General features: G+C 27.6%; 1 protein-coding gene across 2 annotated transcripts in view; it reads right to left on the reverse strand.

Moving 5' to 3' along the window:
- LOC114120107 (inactive rhomboid protein 1) overlaps positions 1 to 18,866 on the reverse strand; it is a 64,947-nt gene that overhangs the window by 8,748 nt on the left and 37,333 nt on the right. For both annotated transcript variants that reach the window (XM_050202669.1, XM_050202668.1), the window contains exons 4-10: positions 13,071 to 13,928; positions 2,565 to 2,669; positions 2,157 to 2,498; positions 779 to 950; positions 571 to 693; positions 392 to 505; positions 33 to 316 (exon numbers count right to left, since the gene is read on the reverse strand). In XM_050202669.1, the coding sequence (XP_050058626.1) occupies positions 33 to 316; positions 392 to 505; positions 571 to 693; positions 779 to 950; positions 2,157 to 2,498; positions 2,565 to 2,669; positions 13,071 to 13,928 (1,998 nt within the window). The remainder of the gene's footprint in view (positions 1 to 32; positions 317 to 391; positions 506 to 570; positions 694 to 778; positions 951 to 2,156; positions 2,499 to 2,564; positions 2,670 to 13,070; positions 13,929 to 18,866) is intronic.

An 18,866-nucleotide genomic window follows, 5' to 3' on the forward strand; every position in this document is an offset into this window, starting at 1 on the left:
TGTAATTAACTAATTAATTATTTAATTAGTACCTGCATACTCTCCCAATAAAACCCATTCCATACTGCCTTCTGTCAGAGTTATCAAATGCTCTATCTAATACTCTGCCCCAAATTCTACCCATTCCAATGTTTGGCATATGATCATCTTCAACTCTTCTTGATGGATTTCTTTGCCAACTAGAATATCTTCTGAAACTTTGATGTGGTTTTTTATAATGTTGTCTAATTGAACTTTCATAATTTCCACCAGAATCCACGACTTCTTGTTCTATTCCTTGGTCGCCGCTATCCGAGGAGAGTCGATCAAAAAACACCTAAAAAATTAAATACAGATTATTATAAATAAATATATATATATAACTACATATTAAATTTTATATAGAAATTACATCGTCAGTCATTTGGGATAAAATTGTTGGAGCATCAGATGTGACGGATGAAGGATAACTTCGAGACCATTCATTTGATGGTGTTATTATTTTCTTTTTACGACTAAGTGTTTTCTACAAAAATGATTAAAAATATACATGATACAAATATAACAAAATAAACTTTAAACAATAGATACCGAAATAACAAAAGATAATCCGCTTAATGTTAATTTAGCAACAGATGGTTTCCTTCCTAAAGGTTGAACACGATTGGAACTATCTCGTTCATCAATATCTCGACTAGATTGTAATACATCAGGCTAAAATTATTAACACTTATTAGTATGTATTACAAAAACAATATATAAATATTTTAAACTAAATTCAGTAAAAAATTTAAAATACCTGTGATATTTGGGTTATGGGAATTTCATTTACAGAATTCATGTATTCATTTTTCAACTCTCCATATTTTCTAGTTGCTAAACGTTTTCTTCTATCTAACCATTTAAGTTTTTCAGTTTCTTCAAATTCTTCGTCAAGTCCAAAAAACATAGCTGTTTCTCTCTTAATGAAACTAAAAAAAAAATGAACAATGTGTTAGATAATTTATTATTATTGAATCTATAAAAAAATGTTCTTAGAATAAGCTGTTCTAAAACAATTTTCTAAAGATCACCTTTAAGCTGGTGATATTTTGAAATGTTAATTTAGAAGAGTGCTGAATCCTACAGTTTTAAAATTAGACCCTCCAAAACTTTATGGTAAAATTCAGTTATACATTATATACATTTTAAAGAATAATTATAAATATATATAAAAATAATTTTTATTTTATTATAACATTATTAAGAATTCAATATTAATTACCCTTTTACGCTTTCTGAAACAATATATAAACATTTATGCTTTGGTCCTAGAACTAGTAATATACTTATACCTACTAATAAAATGATAACAGTAACCAACATTATTTTTAGTATTTTCTTATTGTGGATGTTAAAGCTCTTCAAATAAAATGCTGGTAAAAAGAATTCAAAATAACAAAACAATTTTATTTTTGAGGATTTTAATAAAAAATTACAATACAGATTTGCTTAATAAACAATTTAGGTTAAGTATATTATTTAAAAATATGTTTATTGAATGTAGGGACCCCATGAGTTTTGTTAGACTAATTCTCTCCATGTTGTGTAAGTACAATTTTAAGGCTTCATTGTAACTGTTTGTAGCTAACTAATTAATCATTGAACTTGATGTAATTTGTTATTGTATTACTATATTAATTAAATTGGTCACGCTTATTTATTTATACATATTTATAGTTAAAGTTATAACTTAGAAGTATCAAATAAGAGATAACATGAAAAATGAAGTGAAAAGGTCCCCATAAGTCTATTTGGTAATTGCTACTATTCGTTACTAATAAGTAGAATGAGATGTTTAAAATTAGATTATTAAGTGGTATTCTTAAAACATAAAATGTTAAGGCATTTAAAAAAATCCATAGATTTTCTACAACACTAATCTAAAAAATCAAAAATAAAGATTAAACTTAAGTTTTATCTACATTTTTTTACATTTTTCCACATAATTTATTTTTTATATTTAGATATATTTTACATGAAATCAGTTTCTTGTAAACGATTATAATATTATGTCATTGCAGTCTTGAGGATTATAGTTAGGTGCAAAATATAATATACTTTAGGTTCTTACTCAAGACTTGAGAACTAAAATGTATTTAATATCTATGTAAAATCATACTAAAATAAAAACTTACTTTTTTACAGCTTCTGTTTTTGACGTAGACCTGTGAAATGTTCTAGGTTTGTTTAACATATTTGAAGATAAAATTGGTAATGATCTTTGATGGTGTATGTGTTTTGGATGATAAACAGTTTCTGATGGAGGACTATTTGGCTGATCTGAACCACTACTGTTAGCAGGTACTGTACATGTACTAGCAGTTTCCTCAGAATTATCAGTTGTCACTTCAGTGGATGAAGATGACGGTTGCGAATTACTGGGTGCAGGTGCCGACATAGACCTAAACGGAGGGTCATACTTGCGTTCAGCTGCCGATTCCATATTTGGAGGTGCTGAATGAACACCACTACTTGTACTAAAAAGACAAAATTATTCAATTACATTGCTTTAAACCAATACTAAAATACATTAAAAAACATACCTGCTAGATGATTGAATAGACCCAGGGCTTGAAGTTATGGAGAGTGGTGGGGATCTTGAGTTTGTTTGAGCTTGAATTGTCAACCCTTTAGTAAACCCAGGTTTCCTAAAAGAAAATTAAAACATGAAACTTACAATTTTATAAAAGTTTATTTTAATTTCTAACTCTAATTTCCATAAATAATTTTCATTAGTTAGTCCAATAGTGGTTACAAAAACGAGTAAAAAAACGTGTTTGTCTTAGTTAATAGTTATGAACATTTGGATTTTTTACTACAATATGCATGTTATCAAGGTTTTCATACCGTCCTCGGTCTTAGTTTAGATCTTATCATAATTTATTATCTCGTAAGCTAAGGTGGATATCCACCTTAACGTAAGCTTATTCCATTGTGTTATCAGAGATAATATTTTATCAATATTATTTGATGATACAAATGTCAAAAATAAATTTATTTTGGTTAGGATATAGATTAAATCACAGATATATAGAATATACTATTATCTGTGTATAAAATCCGTAAAATGTAAATCGTAATACACTAATATTAGAGAGTAGAGAGCCATATAATAAAAAATATAGAGAGTATATAATACTATATAGAATATAGTACACTAATATACCAGGTAATTATTTTATGATTATTCATTATTTCAAAAACAATTAGTTTTTGAAAATATTTCTTATACATTATGGTAAACAATAAAAAGAAAATAATATACTAAAAATGTAGGTATATTTTTTATATTCTTAAGATTTAACTTTTTTTACAATTACATACACTTTTAGTTTAAAAATCTCAAGAAGAAAATTATTCTAAATATTTTGATATGTAAAATCAAATTTTGAATAATAGATAGTTTATGAGTTGTAGACTACCTATAGTAGTATAGTCGTTATGCGCACGGAAGCAGCAGAGACAGCATAATATTATGTCCGGGCTACCACGGTTGACAAAATATCGAATAATGTTTTATTTACAACTTTAATTATACAATCATTTATTTTTTTTTAACATGCATCTTCGATTCAGAGTATAATTATTTGTTTATTATACACTTTGTAATTATTTCAATATATTGTAATTTAAATCTAAAAAATTAATATTAAAAATATTTTTATTAAATAAATAAATTATGTGACCAAACGAAAATAAATATTTTAAATGTAAATAAATTAAATTGAATGAAAATTGCGTGCACTCCGATCCACGACAAACACACGACTAATGTTTGATTCACAATTTTACGAAAACCTACTCAATAACAATAACTTAAAACAGATAAGTATTTGTACCGAATAGGTTTCAGATAAGATAAGAAAACGACTTCGTCAAATTCACAGATATCTATACTATATAGAAATACTATATTTATATATATATTTCTATATAGAAATCTGTGGTCAAATTACACGAACTATAAATCCGTTATTTTAATTAAAATAAGCAAAATATTACATACTATTGATATTGTCATTTAAAAACCGTATAGATGCAATAAAAAATTGTAAAATACAGAAATATGCAGACATGCAGTACATGTCAAAAAATAACAAAATATGTAAAAATATGCAAAATAAAACTTCGGATCTATTGACTTTGACTATAATCAAATTTGTAGCATACCTAACTATTTTTCAAACTTTTAAGAAAAAACATGCAAATGCATATTAATCCGGACCTTAATTATAAATAATAAAAAGCGGGTAAGTGGGTACCGCTCTGCTGTACATTAGGTGCCGTGTGGATCACTATTATACATTATAGGAGTGTTAAATTTGAATCCAATGATAGACGATAGTTATCATTGTATACGAAAAACAATTCTGAACGAAGATGATTTGTCAGCCTATAGGATACAATTTCCAGTTAGGTTGGAAAATGCCAATCTAAATAACTGATACAATTTTCAAGTATCTACGACTTATACTTTTTGAATAATAAAAAATATTTATAATCGTTTGAGAATAAATCGTTATCGTTACGCTATTTTGTAAAAATTTAAAATTCAAACGCACTTAAAATTTTTCCTATAACGATGCTTCGAGTTTTCTCTATAGCTACTTGAAGGAAAACTTATGGAAAACTTGGTGTTGTATTTTTAGTCCTCAGTTATAAACACAAACAATTTTATGATTTTTCAACTTCAAAATTACTCGTGAATTTTTGCGTTTTCGACAGATGGATTTTTAGAAAATATCGTTGTTTTTATTATTTACAATTAGGTATGTATAAGAGAAATATTTACAAAATTGTTGATAGTTTTTGAAATAAAGAATGATTTATATGATAAAAATCACCTGGAATGCAACTATATCCGTAATTCTACCACGACCTTTATAAATATATAGCAATATAGCAAAATAAATTGCAATAAACAAAATCGAAATTGTAGTAACTAAATTACTAATCACCAAATTTAAATACCTAGTAGAATATTTTCGATATTTACAGTTTTATTACAATTTTTCCGTGTTAATTTAACTATTACTTTTTTTTTAAATATTGTCAACAAAAAAATACTACACTGTGCCGTTGTACATTTAACGTTTTCTGATAAGTGGAATCGATGACTATAATTTATAATATTATATTACTAAATCTCATACACCGTACATTACTTTTACTATTGTAACTTCTCCGTTAAAATAATAATAATAATAATAATACAAATATTTTATGAAAAAATGTGGACTTATCTCGAAAATATTTTTTAAATTAAATTAAGTTCAATTTGGTTCTTTATTAGCTATAGTATAATGGTGTTAAAAATAATAATAACCTGAGTACCTGATAGATGTCTCAATGGCACAATTTTGGTTTTGCGCGACACAGTAGATATATAAAGAAAATATGACATTTTAAGGATGTAGCGTACCTAATGTTAATACTAATATTGAATTTAATATTATTAATTTACTTTTATGAAATTATATTATTATATTTATTACCACACGAGATAAGAGCATTCGAGGACGTGCAGTAGGTACTTATTGATAAAACGATATCCGGTTGTCGCGAATAATTTATTGATTAAAAAAATTATTCATTCAATTATATTATTATTAATATAAACTGTCGTTAAATTACATTAAAACATAGTATTTACTTTTTTCATTCAATTCCTGATAACGGATTAATTTGATACTGATAATGCCACGAATTGACCTACATCCGAAAACACAGGTAAAATTACAGATGGTCGTACACCTTACACAGATGCTGTTACTTATATTAATATTATGGACTAAGAACAAACTCGGTTTCCGCTTGGCAGCGTTGTAGCGACTCGATGCTTTCCATGACCATGGTCATATTTTAAAATGAAAGTAAAACGTCGTAACACTTTGATATTATTGTCTATTGAGATATGCTGCCTACCTAATTTTGCATTACGGTTATTAGACTCAAGGCCATAGTCAGAAATCTTTATTGTGGTAGGAGAAGGTCTTAAATATATAATATGTATATATTTTGATAATAATTTTTTGTAGATATTGAATAATATTTTAAGTTTTTATATTTACCATTTTGGTCAAAAATAATTTGATATTTAATTTATGTCCTTTTTTCTACTCATTTTTAACGAACAAAAATTATTATTTCAAAGTAGGTATTAAATGATAACGATTCACGAATTTGTGGCTTGGTGATCAACTTTATGTTATATTAAAAATTAAAATAAAATTTTTTATTTAAAGTCAGTTTAATAGAAATTTCAAAACGACTATTAATGACTGAAAATATTTTTATCGTTATTTACAATTAATAATTAATTTAAACATTTGTAAAAGGTTGAAAACATTTTAGGGCAGTTCGGACCCATTGATCTCTCACTATCAGATACGGTCTTGAATTAGATCAATTATAATATAATATGCCGAAGAGTTTAAGATATGATAGGTGTATTATATTTTAAAACTTCACAGGTTTCACTGATTAATGGCAGTTGTCACAATACCGCCATTGCAATAGGAAAGTGTCCTCCAGAGCTTTTTAACGACAGATTGATAAAACAATTTATGAGTACCTATTAAAAATATAAATCATATAATAATAATATAGGTAGATAGGTAGTAATTGCGGTAAAAATATCATGGTAGACTGCAGTAATGTTGAAATAGACACAATAAATATTTTTTTCTATACAATTCTGATAATGATAAATTGATAACTTATAATTAGTTATAACTATTTTTAAAGACGTATGACATTTTCAATGAAAACTTTTTATTTATAATATTTTTTATGTGATAGTAAATGTTCTTCGAGTTTTGTTAATCTTAACGATATAATAATTTAATATACCATATATTTACTAATAGATAATTTTAAAACATTGCATAAAAAGTTATGGTTATTTAGTATTATTCAAAAATTTATTTATTTTTTAATATTTTTGTTTTTAAATGCAACTGTTCGACTGTGTGAGATCGAACAAGAAATACATTTTTGAGTGCCATTAAAATATGTTCAACGTGCCATCTTTGGTGTGCGTAATATAGATTTGCCATCACTGTTTAGTGGTTTATATAATATTATTGCATAACTAATAACTATGGGTGTATTACCCATTTAAAAATCGTTAGATGAAAGTTTTTTTTTACAAAAAAAGCTGTGTAACTATGCATTGTATTGTTTACTAACAATTTAAAAATATATATAGGTAGGTACCTACCTACTCGTCGACTACTATTGTTGTTATTTCAATGTTTTTAAAAATACAGTAAGTATACATTATATAAGAATGGAAATGTAACACCTATTGTATTATAAAGTGCGACTGTGACTGTACTATACAGTTGAAGCATTTAAAAAATGTCCAAAATGGTGGGGATGTGAGGGGTGGGCTGCTTTTATACGTGCGGCAGCGCTAGCTGGTTGGTCGCTGTATATTAAAATCATACGGATTTCGGCAAAGAAAAAAATTATATCATTCCTTTTAGAACAAACTACTAATCATACAACAGCCGAGTTTATAGTAGGTACGACCGACGAAGATAATGAAATAGCCGGTTGAGATTTGTTTTTTTTTGATCATACATCCCTTTAATATTTGGAGGTAAATATATTGATTATATACAACTATCCTTTTTTTTGTTAGAAGAGTTTTTTTTTAGAAGTTTTCAATAATTTATAGTCTCTAGTCTCTTTATAGTTCGAACTTTTTTAAGCCGGATCGATATTAGAAATTAGAATACTAACAAACCATGCTATACAGCTTGGATTGATTTTTGAACATATATATGGTCGTATTAGTCATTGTTAACAAATTTAAGATATACTCTTAGTGATCCACCTAATTTTTGTAGGTACTTATCTAAATAAAAAAAAATAAACAATCAAATGGTAAGTAAATTGTAACCGTAATAAGAAATTGGTGGCAATTGACATAAAATAAATATAAATGTCCATGCTGACAGTATAGGTAGCACTACACTTTACTGTAAAAACTGATTTGGCTATAATACAGCAATAATACAACAATAATAAAAATAATACAACAATTAAATATTTTAATATTAAATGATATTTTAATGATTTATAAAGAGAAATAATTTAAATGAATCGTCTATAAAAAGTCGATTAAGAAAAAAATACTTAAAAACATAATTTAATGATAATGTATATGTATATGTGTACCTCGATATAAAGTGGAATATTATGAGAATTATAATAAGACCCCTAATAATAATTATATTAATTATTCTATTTGCAGGTATTTATAATACCTAACTCTACATGCAATCAAGCAAATCATTAATAGTGAAAATAATAATATATAGAAACCCATAATAACAATATAATATTAATACAGATTATGAGTATCTACATCGAGTTAAGTAGCATTGATGAATTGAAAACAAAAAGCAACGATTATTCAAGAATATAGGTATAATGTATTGTACTATTATATATGTATATATGTATGTTGTGGGTATTTCTATTGTGAATCAATGTAAAACCAGCAATAATAAGTGCCCTATACCTACTTGAAGATGCACCGAGTATAATAGTACGCGGTTTTCATACCGATAAATTATTTTCGAAATATCTAATATACCTAACCGATATAAGTAGGTCGGTGTATATAAGCACATTATCAATATACTTCAGGATTTCCAAAATCGTCAATATCTACTAAAACAAATACTATATGTGTGTATATGTCATACGTTTAGTATATAATAATATACCTACATAATATATTACATAAGTTATATATGTATAAACGAAATGCGTAAATAAACTGTAAAAGTAATAGAAAATTATATTATATTATTGTTGTTGTTAGAAATAATATTGTCTTATTCCGATGACAACTGATAATTTACAATACATCTGTCAGGATATTTTGCACATACACACATAAATATATATAATATAAACTTATATATAAAAACAAATTATATATCTACTCTGTAAATTTAATTTTAACAATCATGGTAGAAATGCAAAAACTATTGCAGTTATAATATGAACGTGTCGTTGATACGCATTCAAACGTATATTTGTCTGACTATTGAACATAATATATATATTTTTAAATATTAACATGACAAATAAACCATGTAGGTATATCATATATACGTGATATTATGTAACCAATAACCATATATATTACGATGGAAATACTACGAACGAAATAAATCCTGTGTTGACCTACATGACTACATATTATATTAGCTTATATAACATTTTATAAATTAACCTATACTATATAGGTAGGTATGTGCATTTTATTTTATTTTGGTATAAGTTAAAAGTTTAACTCTCCAATTTCACAAATTAACATACCCAATTTTACTGGTTGAAATGGTCAAATTATACGTGAATGAATTATACCTTTTATGAAATAAAAAACAAACAAATCAATTTATTACAGAAATAATTTATATAAGTTGTACGTTATTTATTATTATTATTTTATTCATGATGGATAACTCTGATAAAAAGTTATTTTTAATACTTTTATTTAAGTTAAATATAATTATTATGCGAATTATGAATATGCATACTAAAAGATAACCACAGGAGACATGGTTAATTGATCTATGTATGTTATGGTATTCATAACATTTCTGGCATAAAAATTTTAATAAAAAAATGATTTAAAAGCTCTACTCTACAATTTTTAAAATAAACCCCAGTATTAGATAGTATTATTATAGTACAAACAACTATAGTACGTGTAGTATATGTATAAACATACATAATACATTAATACATGTAACTATACCCAGTGTTTTATTTTTTCAACACATTATTTAACTTTAAATACAAATCATACTAATTGTATTATATTACGTAGTTTTACCTCCAAAATCCATACATTTGTAAGTTTGGTTTACTAACAAGTTTCTAAAAAAACTCTTTTCACAATAAGATTTTTCTATCTACACAGAAAGTACAGTGTTTTTTTTTTTATGTTTGGACGAAAATTACGAAAAGTTATGTTAAACGTTAAAACTTAAATTGTAAATAGGTTACAATTAAATTATATGATTTTTTAATTAAAAAAAAATATATAAAACAAAATGTTTTATGAAATTCCTGAAAATATCTCACAATAAACAACAGAGAACAAACAGTCTAATATAAGCGAATATAATATAATATAAATGATACAATACCAAAAAAAATTTTATAATAATAAATGGTATAAAGTTTCTACTCGTATATTAGAAATAATAATAACTATAGATACACGCCTGTGTTCAGTAACATAATTTAGGTCCTAGTAAAAATATTTTTTTAAGTGGTTAAAAGAAGTATCTATACTTGGTATTATATAAACAGTTAAGAGTTTTCTATTACAATAAAAATCATACTTAAAGGTCACTATAAAGTCTTGATGAACCTAATATTATGTTATATTATTATAACGCTTAGAGAAAAATAAACACTTGATATTTAATATTCCATAAAGTTTTATTTTTTTTTGAACTTTGACAAATATAATTACTGCTGTGCAAGTCTAAATTCGTCTGTTCAGTTTATGTCATGTATATGAGTTTGAAAGAGTGGATGTGGATATACAATTACGAGTGAATATATGTCCGTATCGAATTTCAGCTATATAATATCAATACCAAACAGTATATAAAACCGTGATGTAGTCTATAACAGTGGATATAACGTTATAAAACAACTAACTCGTTTGCTAATAAAGCATAAAAGGTAATGTTTCGAAGACCTAAGTGCCTCTTGTACGACTTACGATAGATAACGTCTTCGTCATTGTTAGCGCAGTAAGTTGATGTATCGAACGATTTGCTCTTAATAGTCGGGTAAGTAGAAAATAAACATTACTACCTATATTATGTACTATTTTACGTAATATAACATAGATGTGTAGATAGTGATGTTTACAAAAATTCGCGTTCGTTATACTGTTTTGATACTCGTAATCCCTCGAAATAACGCGTAATGATTTTAATTAAATATTTTGTTTCGTGGTCGTAATCATAATTCATAGACGCTATATTATAATATTATGACATGACCATAAATAAAATCATAGGTTTGCTGGGCTTGCGTGACGTATATTGTTACACGTATAGTCGCATGGAAAAAGAGTTCTAGAATAAAAATAAAAATTAAAAAAATATTTAAATTTTTTGAAACGATAAAACTCTGTAGACTATTATTATTATTGAATGTAAAATACATAATAATATCATGCATTATATTTATCTATAGAAAAAAGATGTATAATAAAGTAAGCTACAAAATATACGCTTGTAAAAAAAAATAATCTACCTATCTACATGACATTTTAGACGTTTAGTCGACTTTGAATTGAATTATGAAAAATATTTTTTGGACCAGACGGTTTCATTATACTATACATCGCCAATAGCAAATAGTTAGAGACTAAGTATTGTGAATATCAATCATGTTGTAAAATCAACAACGACGATTTATTTATAAAAAATTAAAAAAGTTCGGAAGTTTGTTTATTCCTCTTTTCCTAGTTCCCCCAACCAAGTTTTTAAGAGTTTGAATTGTTTGAAAGGAATTATAATATTCTCGTGTGTATAAGCTGTACAAAAAAATACACAAAGTAGGATTAATAAATGATAATAAATAATACCTACAGTTTTTAAGCCGAAATACTCAAAACAAATATTAAAACATTTTATATTGTAATTATAGAGAAAAAATGTACATTTTGGAGTGAATATAAAACCAAAGTTGATACTTCCCAGTTCTCTAAAAGTGTATACGATTTAAGTTAGTCAAACAAGGATTACATAGGTCACGAAGTCTTAGGCAAGTGGACAGACAACAGAACTATAGAATTAAATACCAAATTTGACTTTTATATAACTATTTTTGCACAGTTATTTAACATCAATTGATTACAAAATTCAATTCTAAGACATAAATACATAAAAAAATAATAGATTTATGAACAATTTTGTCTCATACGAATTATCGTAAAATGTACAATTCTGTATAAATTGTATTATGCTGTCTTCTGCTTAGTTATATGCCCTTTATTTACTCCGGTCATCCTAAGGTCACCGGTCAGGTATTAGTACAGATACGTTGGTAGTTTGGTACATATTAAAAAAAAAAAAATAGATTAAGAACTTAACTTCAAAAATTCATAATGTTTCTTCTTATTTACTCTCAATATTGATATAAAACCTACGTTTATATATATTTAATTTGTATTGAGTAAATTTGATGGCAATGACAAGGACAATAACGATAAAACGATTCTGAACTGCTAATTACAGTTTTCTAAACTTTGTATGTTAATTATATAAAATAAAAACAAAATGTTTCAATATGATTTTAATATGTTAGTTATCAATTTTTGTTTTAAAAACAACAGCTTTTTTATATCTCCCATCAAATAACCTATAGGTAAGATAAATAACCGACTTGAATCTCTACAAGTTACAACAACAAAAAATACTAATTACTAGCCATAAAAATCCACAAAGATGGGCATAATAAGTAAGTATTATTTTTATATTAACTTTACGACCTAACTAGTCAAAGAATTCGTTTATAAAAATTGACTTCTTTCATTTATTTAAAAAAAATCATACGTATGATAAACATAATGTTTATAAACCGTATAATTTAAAGTAATTAATTAATTTTTTTTGTTTAATCATCCTACAGATAAAACAAATTGATTTTAAATATAAATATAAACAAATAGACAATAAGAACCAAGTACTACAAAGACAGTGACATAAATACATAATAATATAGAATGCATTTTTAACAATATTTTTTAGTCGTTTTGTGCCAATATTAAATATTTATTTAAAACTATAGAATCGTTAAAGTTAAACACATATATCGTTTGTTATCAACTACATAATATGTTGACTTAATAAAAGAATTACAGCTTAACGTTGACGTAACTAAACTAACTAAAGTCGATCGTCTTTATTTACTTTCCCCGTGTTCGAGAACGCACCGCGGTCATGGAAACCTATATAATATTGGTGCGTAATATTTTAATATCGTTTACTTACCAAGAGGCGTTGTTGGGTTGAGTCGGAGGACAGTGTGCGTTGTTGTTGTTGTTACCACTTCCGCTGCCACCGCAAATTTGGGCGGAAGACGACGGCGTGGAGGTGGCCGTCGCCGCCGCCGCCGCTACTGATGCGGCGACGGCCGACGGGGTGGACGAAGCCGCCGACGTGGCGGCCGCCGCACTCTTGACGCCGGACAGCGCGGCGTGGCCAGAATAAGCGGCTGTCGAACAGCACGCCAACGCCGAGCTCTCTCTGATGCACGAGGACGATATGCGGCGCGTGGCCGCGTGACTGCCACTGTAACCGGTGGCCGCCGGTTCGTCGTAACCGTTTTGTCCGGCGCAAACGACGTTGGCGCTACTGCACCGGGGCAGCGTGCTGGCGACCGAGTGCGCGTCGTACTGGACCTGCAGACACGCGTTGTTGTTGTTGTTGTTGTTCGACGGACCTTTGGGCGGCGACCCCGTGGAAGACAAGTGGGCGGCTTGCTGTCTGACCAGTCCGGAAGGCGACAGGTCCCTGGGCGACCGCGATCGACCGACGGTGCCGTACTGGTAACCGCCGCACCCGCCGCCGCCGCCGCCACTGCTGCCGCCCACTCCGCCACTGCTGCCGCCACTGTACAGCGGGCCCGTACAGCAGCGGTTCGACGGTCTCAGGGTGGCTGTCGCGTACGCTCTGGACAGCGCGGCCGCCGAGGAAGGCATCGCGTCCACGATAGCGGACGCCCTCGAGTACAGCGCCGCTGCCTCTTTCCGGGAGCTGTAGGCCGCGTCGTCGCACCGGTCGTAATGGCCGTCGTAACCATCGTCAGGAGAAACGATCGGAACAAATCTCTCAGCCGGTATGTGGTATCTACAACAAGTCGTCGTATATTAATGATGATTATTATACCTATTTGTTAAACTGTGGCAAGTTTTAGTATTTGTGCGTTTTTTTTTTTTATTTGGTAAATCTCAAAACATCCCGAATAAAACAAAACGTTTCACATTTCTTTGCAGAGCGATGTCATAATAATGAGAAATTAAAAAAAATAAACCGTTTTTCGCTTCTATTTTTTCCACGACCATCGTTTTTGAGATAGTATTTTGCCAATTTAGAATTTTGTAAGTGCTAATTTTTAGTTGTACCTATTCTCGTTTCTTACATTATTATACTGTAATAAAGGAATCAAACAAAATATGATTAAAATAATTATCGGAAGTACAATACAAATATTTAAATGATCTTTTTTTAAATTTTATTATTCTCCGGAATCAATATATTATGGCTATAAGACATAAGTGCTAAATGTGCAAAAATGACATATCGTTTGCCCAAAATTAATATTTCTTACATTTTATATAAGTAACTATGTAAAAATATTTAAAACTGTCAATAATCGATATTAATATAATATCTATAATAATACCTAATACTAATAATTGGTTGATTTTTTTAATCCACCTTTTTTTTCTTTTATACAGGTACCTAGGATGGCGCTTTCGTACGATACAATTTTTATTCTTATCTCATTTTAGCACGTATGTCTTTTATCGAATAATATACACGAAAAATAAATGTAATTTTCGCAGAAAAACGGATTCCTTTTATAATAATCGCGGACACGAATAATTGTATAACATTGAATTTTTAATTTAATTTTATCTACGTAAAAAATGAAATGGGATGCAATTATCGTACTAAATTACTTGTACATGTATGTTGTATATTATATACTCGTATGATTCAATTTTTCTCAAGAGCGTGCTAAAACATATAATGTAAAATTATAAAACAATAAAAGAAAAACGCTCAAAATTTAAGCATACCTACGTGCAATATGATAATGTCCTAACGATTTAATTTCAAAAAAACTCTGGCAGGTCTTTTCAATTATTTACGAGTGCAGTACTAGTACACTACATTATACATACTCGTATGTATTTATTGATTATATTAAATTTTTTATTCAATTAGATATAAAATAAAATACATGCTATTTAAATGAGAGTACGTAGTCATGTTTATTATAAGTTATAACCCTACTTTAATAGCAATCATATTTTAATTATCCTATGATGTTTGCTATAGAGAAGGTTTACTTTGTATTAATAACGAGTGTGCATTTAAGATAACTTTTTTAAGAGTTCCGGAAATACTGTGATTATATCTTACTGTGATGACTGATGACCCATGTTATATGTATTTTTAAGTTAATTAAATCTTCAACCAATATTCCCTATCCGGATATAAATTTAATTTAAGGATTATATCTATGTATACTCGTATAGCTATATTCAAATAGAAGAATAAATATTATATTATAATATTTAAATTTTAGAGGAAAGTCGGTTAATATAGAAAATAAATGTTGGTTTTGGTAAGATACACCGCCTTCGTACATATAATTTGCGTGCATGATATACATGTATAAATGCGTGTTTATTTCGTAAAAGCTTTGAGAAATTTGGCCAAATAAGGAAAAAATTATTTTTCGTATTTTTTGCTGGCTAAAAAAATATAATATACATGTGTGTTGTGTATATAGGTATTTATTTATAAGCTTTTGTTAAATTTTAAAACAAACATTTTTCATAGTGTACCACAAACACACACACACACACACACACACACGAGCTTAAGTGTATTTAACACACATTATATACACATGAAGGTAAGTTTGGAGAAGGTACACCATATACGATACTTATATAATCAATACAATGCCATATTATCTTAAATTATGCTGCAAGTTAAATATAATATATACACATAGATTGTGAAGGTAGTAGACACACATATCTACCTTACACTACGTAGTGGTTTAGCTGAAAGTTGCATGATATACATGTAAAGTATAAATGTTCAGAGGCGTATTTTCAGGGGTCTTGGGTTTGACCCCCCTCAGGACAGAAACATTTATTATACACATATTTAAATTAAAGTTTTTGAATTTACATTTTATTGCAATTATTATACATTTTAGTTTTGAAGTATTAAAATAATAAACCCGCACGCCTTACTTGTTTAAGCTATAGCTTTAACAGTATAAACAAAATAAAAATTAATATACTCGTATAATTACATTTTTTTTTTATGTAGAAGTATAGCTTTTATCAACTGAACACACATTAAAAAACATTTTCTATGAATTTTAAATGAATTTAATACGTATACATATAAATACTTTATACTACACATGATGGTATCACATGGTGGTGTTATGTAATTTATAAAAGGAAATAATTAATAATCTGATGCTTTTTTCATAAGGATTCATTTTTTAGGTAAGTACCTAAGTTTGGACATAGTATATTATTGGGCATATTGGTATAAATATAATATATTATATTATATATTATGACACATTTTAATAACTTATTATATCTACTAAAACCACTATCCTATTCTATATCGCTAAATAGTGGTATATTTTAACTGAAAGTTAAAGTATTTAAAAAGCATAGGTTAGAGGTGGTTGGAACTGTGTTTGGCTATTTTAATATTATTTAGATAATTATATTACTTAAAAGTATTTATCTCAACTATTCATAGTTATGAACTTAATATATATATCTGTTGACGAGTACCTAATTCGTGTTTCGTTCGTAATATTATACTTATATAATCGTATATTAAGTATATATTTGGAATTTGTTTAAAATATATTAAGTAATATGTAAATTGAGTTTAAATACACGGCGTGTAATGACTATATGATAATAAAAAACAAAGGTAGATATGGTACATTTATAGTAAATCGTTAGGTAACCAAAAGGTTTGTGTTCTGCTCTCTATTTTAAAACCTACATTAGAAATAATCTAGCATTTTAAATATTCGTTGTAGTTATAATGAAAATCAATCGTATATTATATTACATGTTCCACTGTATTACAATAACGTGCATTAATATAAATAGTATCAGAAAAACTAGCAAAAACCCTTTTGACCATTTGTATTTCCTCATCGATCGACAATATATTGTGTGATCATTTTAAACTGTTCCTATAATCATCTTAAAAATAAATGATAAAGTAAGCGAAACTAATATTTTTTATAGAACTACGTTAGATATTTAACTTTAATTGAAGTTGCTATTTTTTATATAGGTATGAATCAATAGGTTCTTTTATTGTACAGTTTTATTGTTTTCATTTTTACGATACCAACAATAAAATAGAAATTTTAAATAACCCCATTGGAGAAAAACGTATCTTTTTATCTAATCTATTCTTAGGAGTTAGGAGGGCACATCAGTTTATTTTTTTTATATGCCTTACATACATATTGTAATATAATTACCTCTCTTTATAACCCACTCATTAGGATTACATTGTTTTGAATTAAAGTATTATACACTATATAAAAATTATAAAAAAACACTATCTGTGTTTTATCAGAAGCTTTTTAATAAGCTACAAATAAATAATTATAAATAACTGAATAAATTAAAACATTAAAGTATAATATTTTTCTTAAAAATCATAATTACTCATAATTAAACACAGATATTAATTTTTTCTTTATATTTTTTAAAATGAGCTATAATATTTTAAACAATGTGATCACAACGATAAAAATAAATAATACGGAAAGAAGTTCTTTTTATATTCTATGTAACATGTGTATAAGACAAAGGAAAGTTTTTACTTAATGTCATGATTTCTTGCAACTTCACAGTAAAAAAACCTATAAACTCAGTATATAAGAGGCAGACTGTAGCCGTAGGTATTGTTAACCCTACCTCTAAGGTCCAAGGGATTAACTCTAGAGTATTATAATATTTTCGAGAGCTGTCTACCATTTGAGCCCATTTTGGATATTTGACTTGAAATTTGATAAATCGTTTGCGCACATATTTTTCAAAAGGACATTTCATACTTATTTTAAAAATTGAAGTAGATCATTTGATCATTTGGATCAATTGAAAAAGACCATATTGGTCATTTAATATATTTATACAGAATTCAGAGGGTTCAAACCCCCCCCCAAATATTTTTCTGGCTACGGCTTTGCACAGGGCAACCGAGACATTTCCTAACGTACATTTCCTAAACCTTAAACCTCATACCATTTAATTTGCTTAGATTATTATTTACAGCTAAAATCAAATAAAACTAATATCTTGTAGTTAAAAAATGCCAAAAGATCGGTACCAAAAACATAATTCACTAAAAAAAATATAAAAATGTGTTCATCGTAAATTAACATATTATAATTTAAGAACCTTTAATATTATAATAGTTTATAGAGAAACTGAAAACAATATAAGAAGACATAATATGTGATGAGTGATCACTGATCACTGATCAATGTTTTGTGTACAATGATTGGACATAAACAATTATATAACGCATCTCCCCCCCCCCCCAAAAAAAAATTATTATGTCAATGTACGTAGACCGTAGGACTAATATTAAAAAGTGGCCTGAAAATATCGGTTTGCCCGGTAAGAATTTTGGAGCCACTCCGCCCCTATATATAATGACATAATGTACTATTGATTTTACAATGATGTGTGTTTTTGTTTTTGTCATCACCTATTTTGACAGTAAAAATACTTCAATTTTGAACAATGGAGATAGTAGAAAAAATCTATTTGGTTTTTAGAGGGATCAAAAATAAAATAATTCTTAATACTTTTTTACTTAATAATCAAGAAAAGAAACTAAGGAAAACTGGAAAATTTTACGCAAATCTAGTTTTACATTTTTGATGCAACTTGAAAACAAATTACCTAAGATAGGTACTTGAAATGTTCATAAAGTGCTTACATTATCATTTTTTCTAAATAATTTGGCTATTTATTG

This window comes from Aphis gossypii, chromosome 3 (assembly GCF_020184175.1).
Source record: "Aphis gossypii isolate Hap1 chromosome 3, ASM2018417v2, whole genome shotgun sequence".
In the NCBI taxonomy this organism is placed as follows: Eukaryota; Metazoa; Arthropoda; class Insecta; order Hemiptera; family Aphididae; genus Aphis; species Aphis gossypii.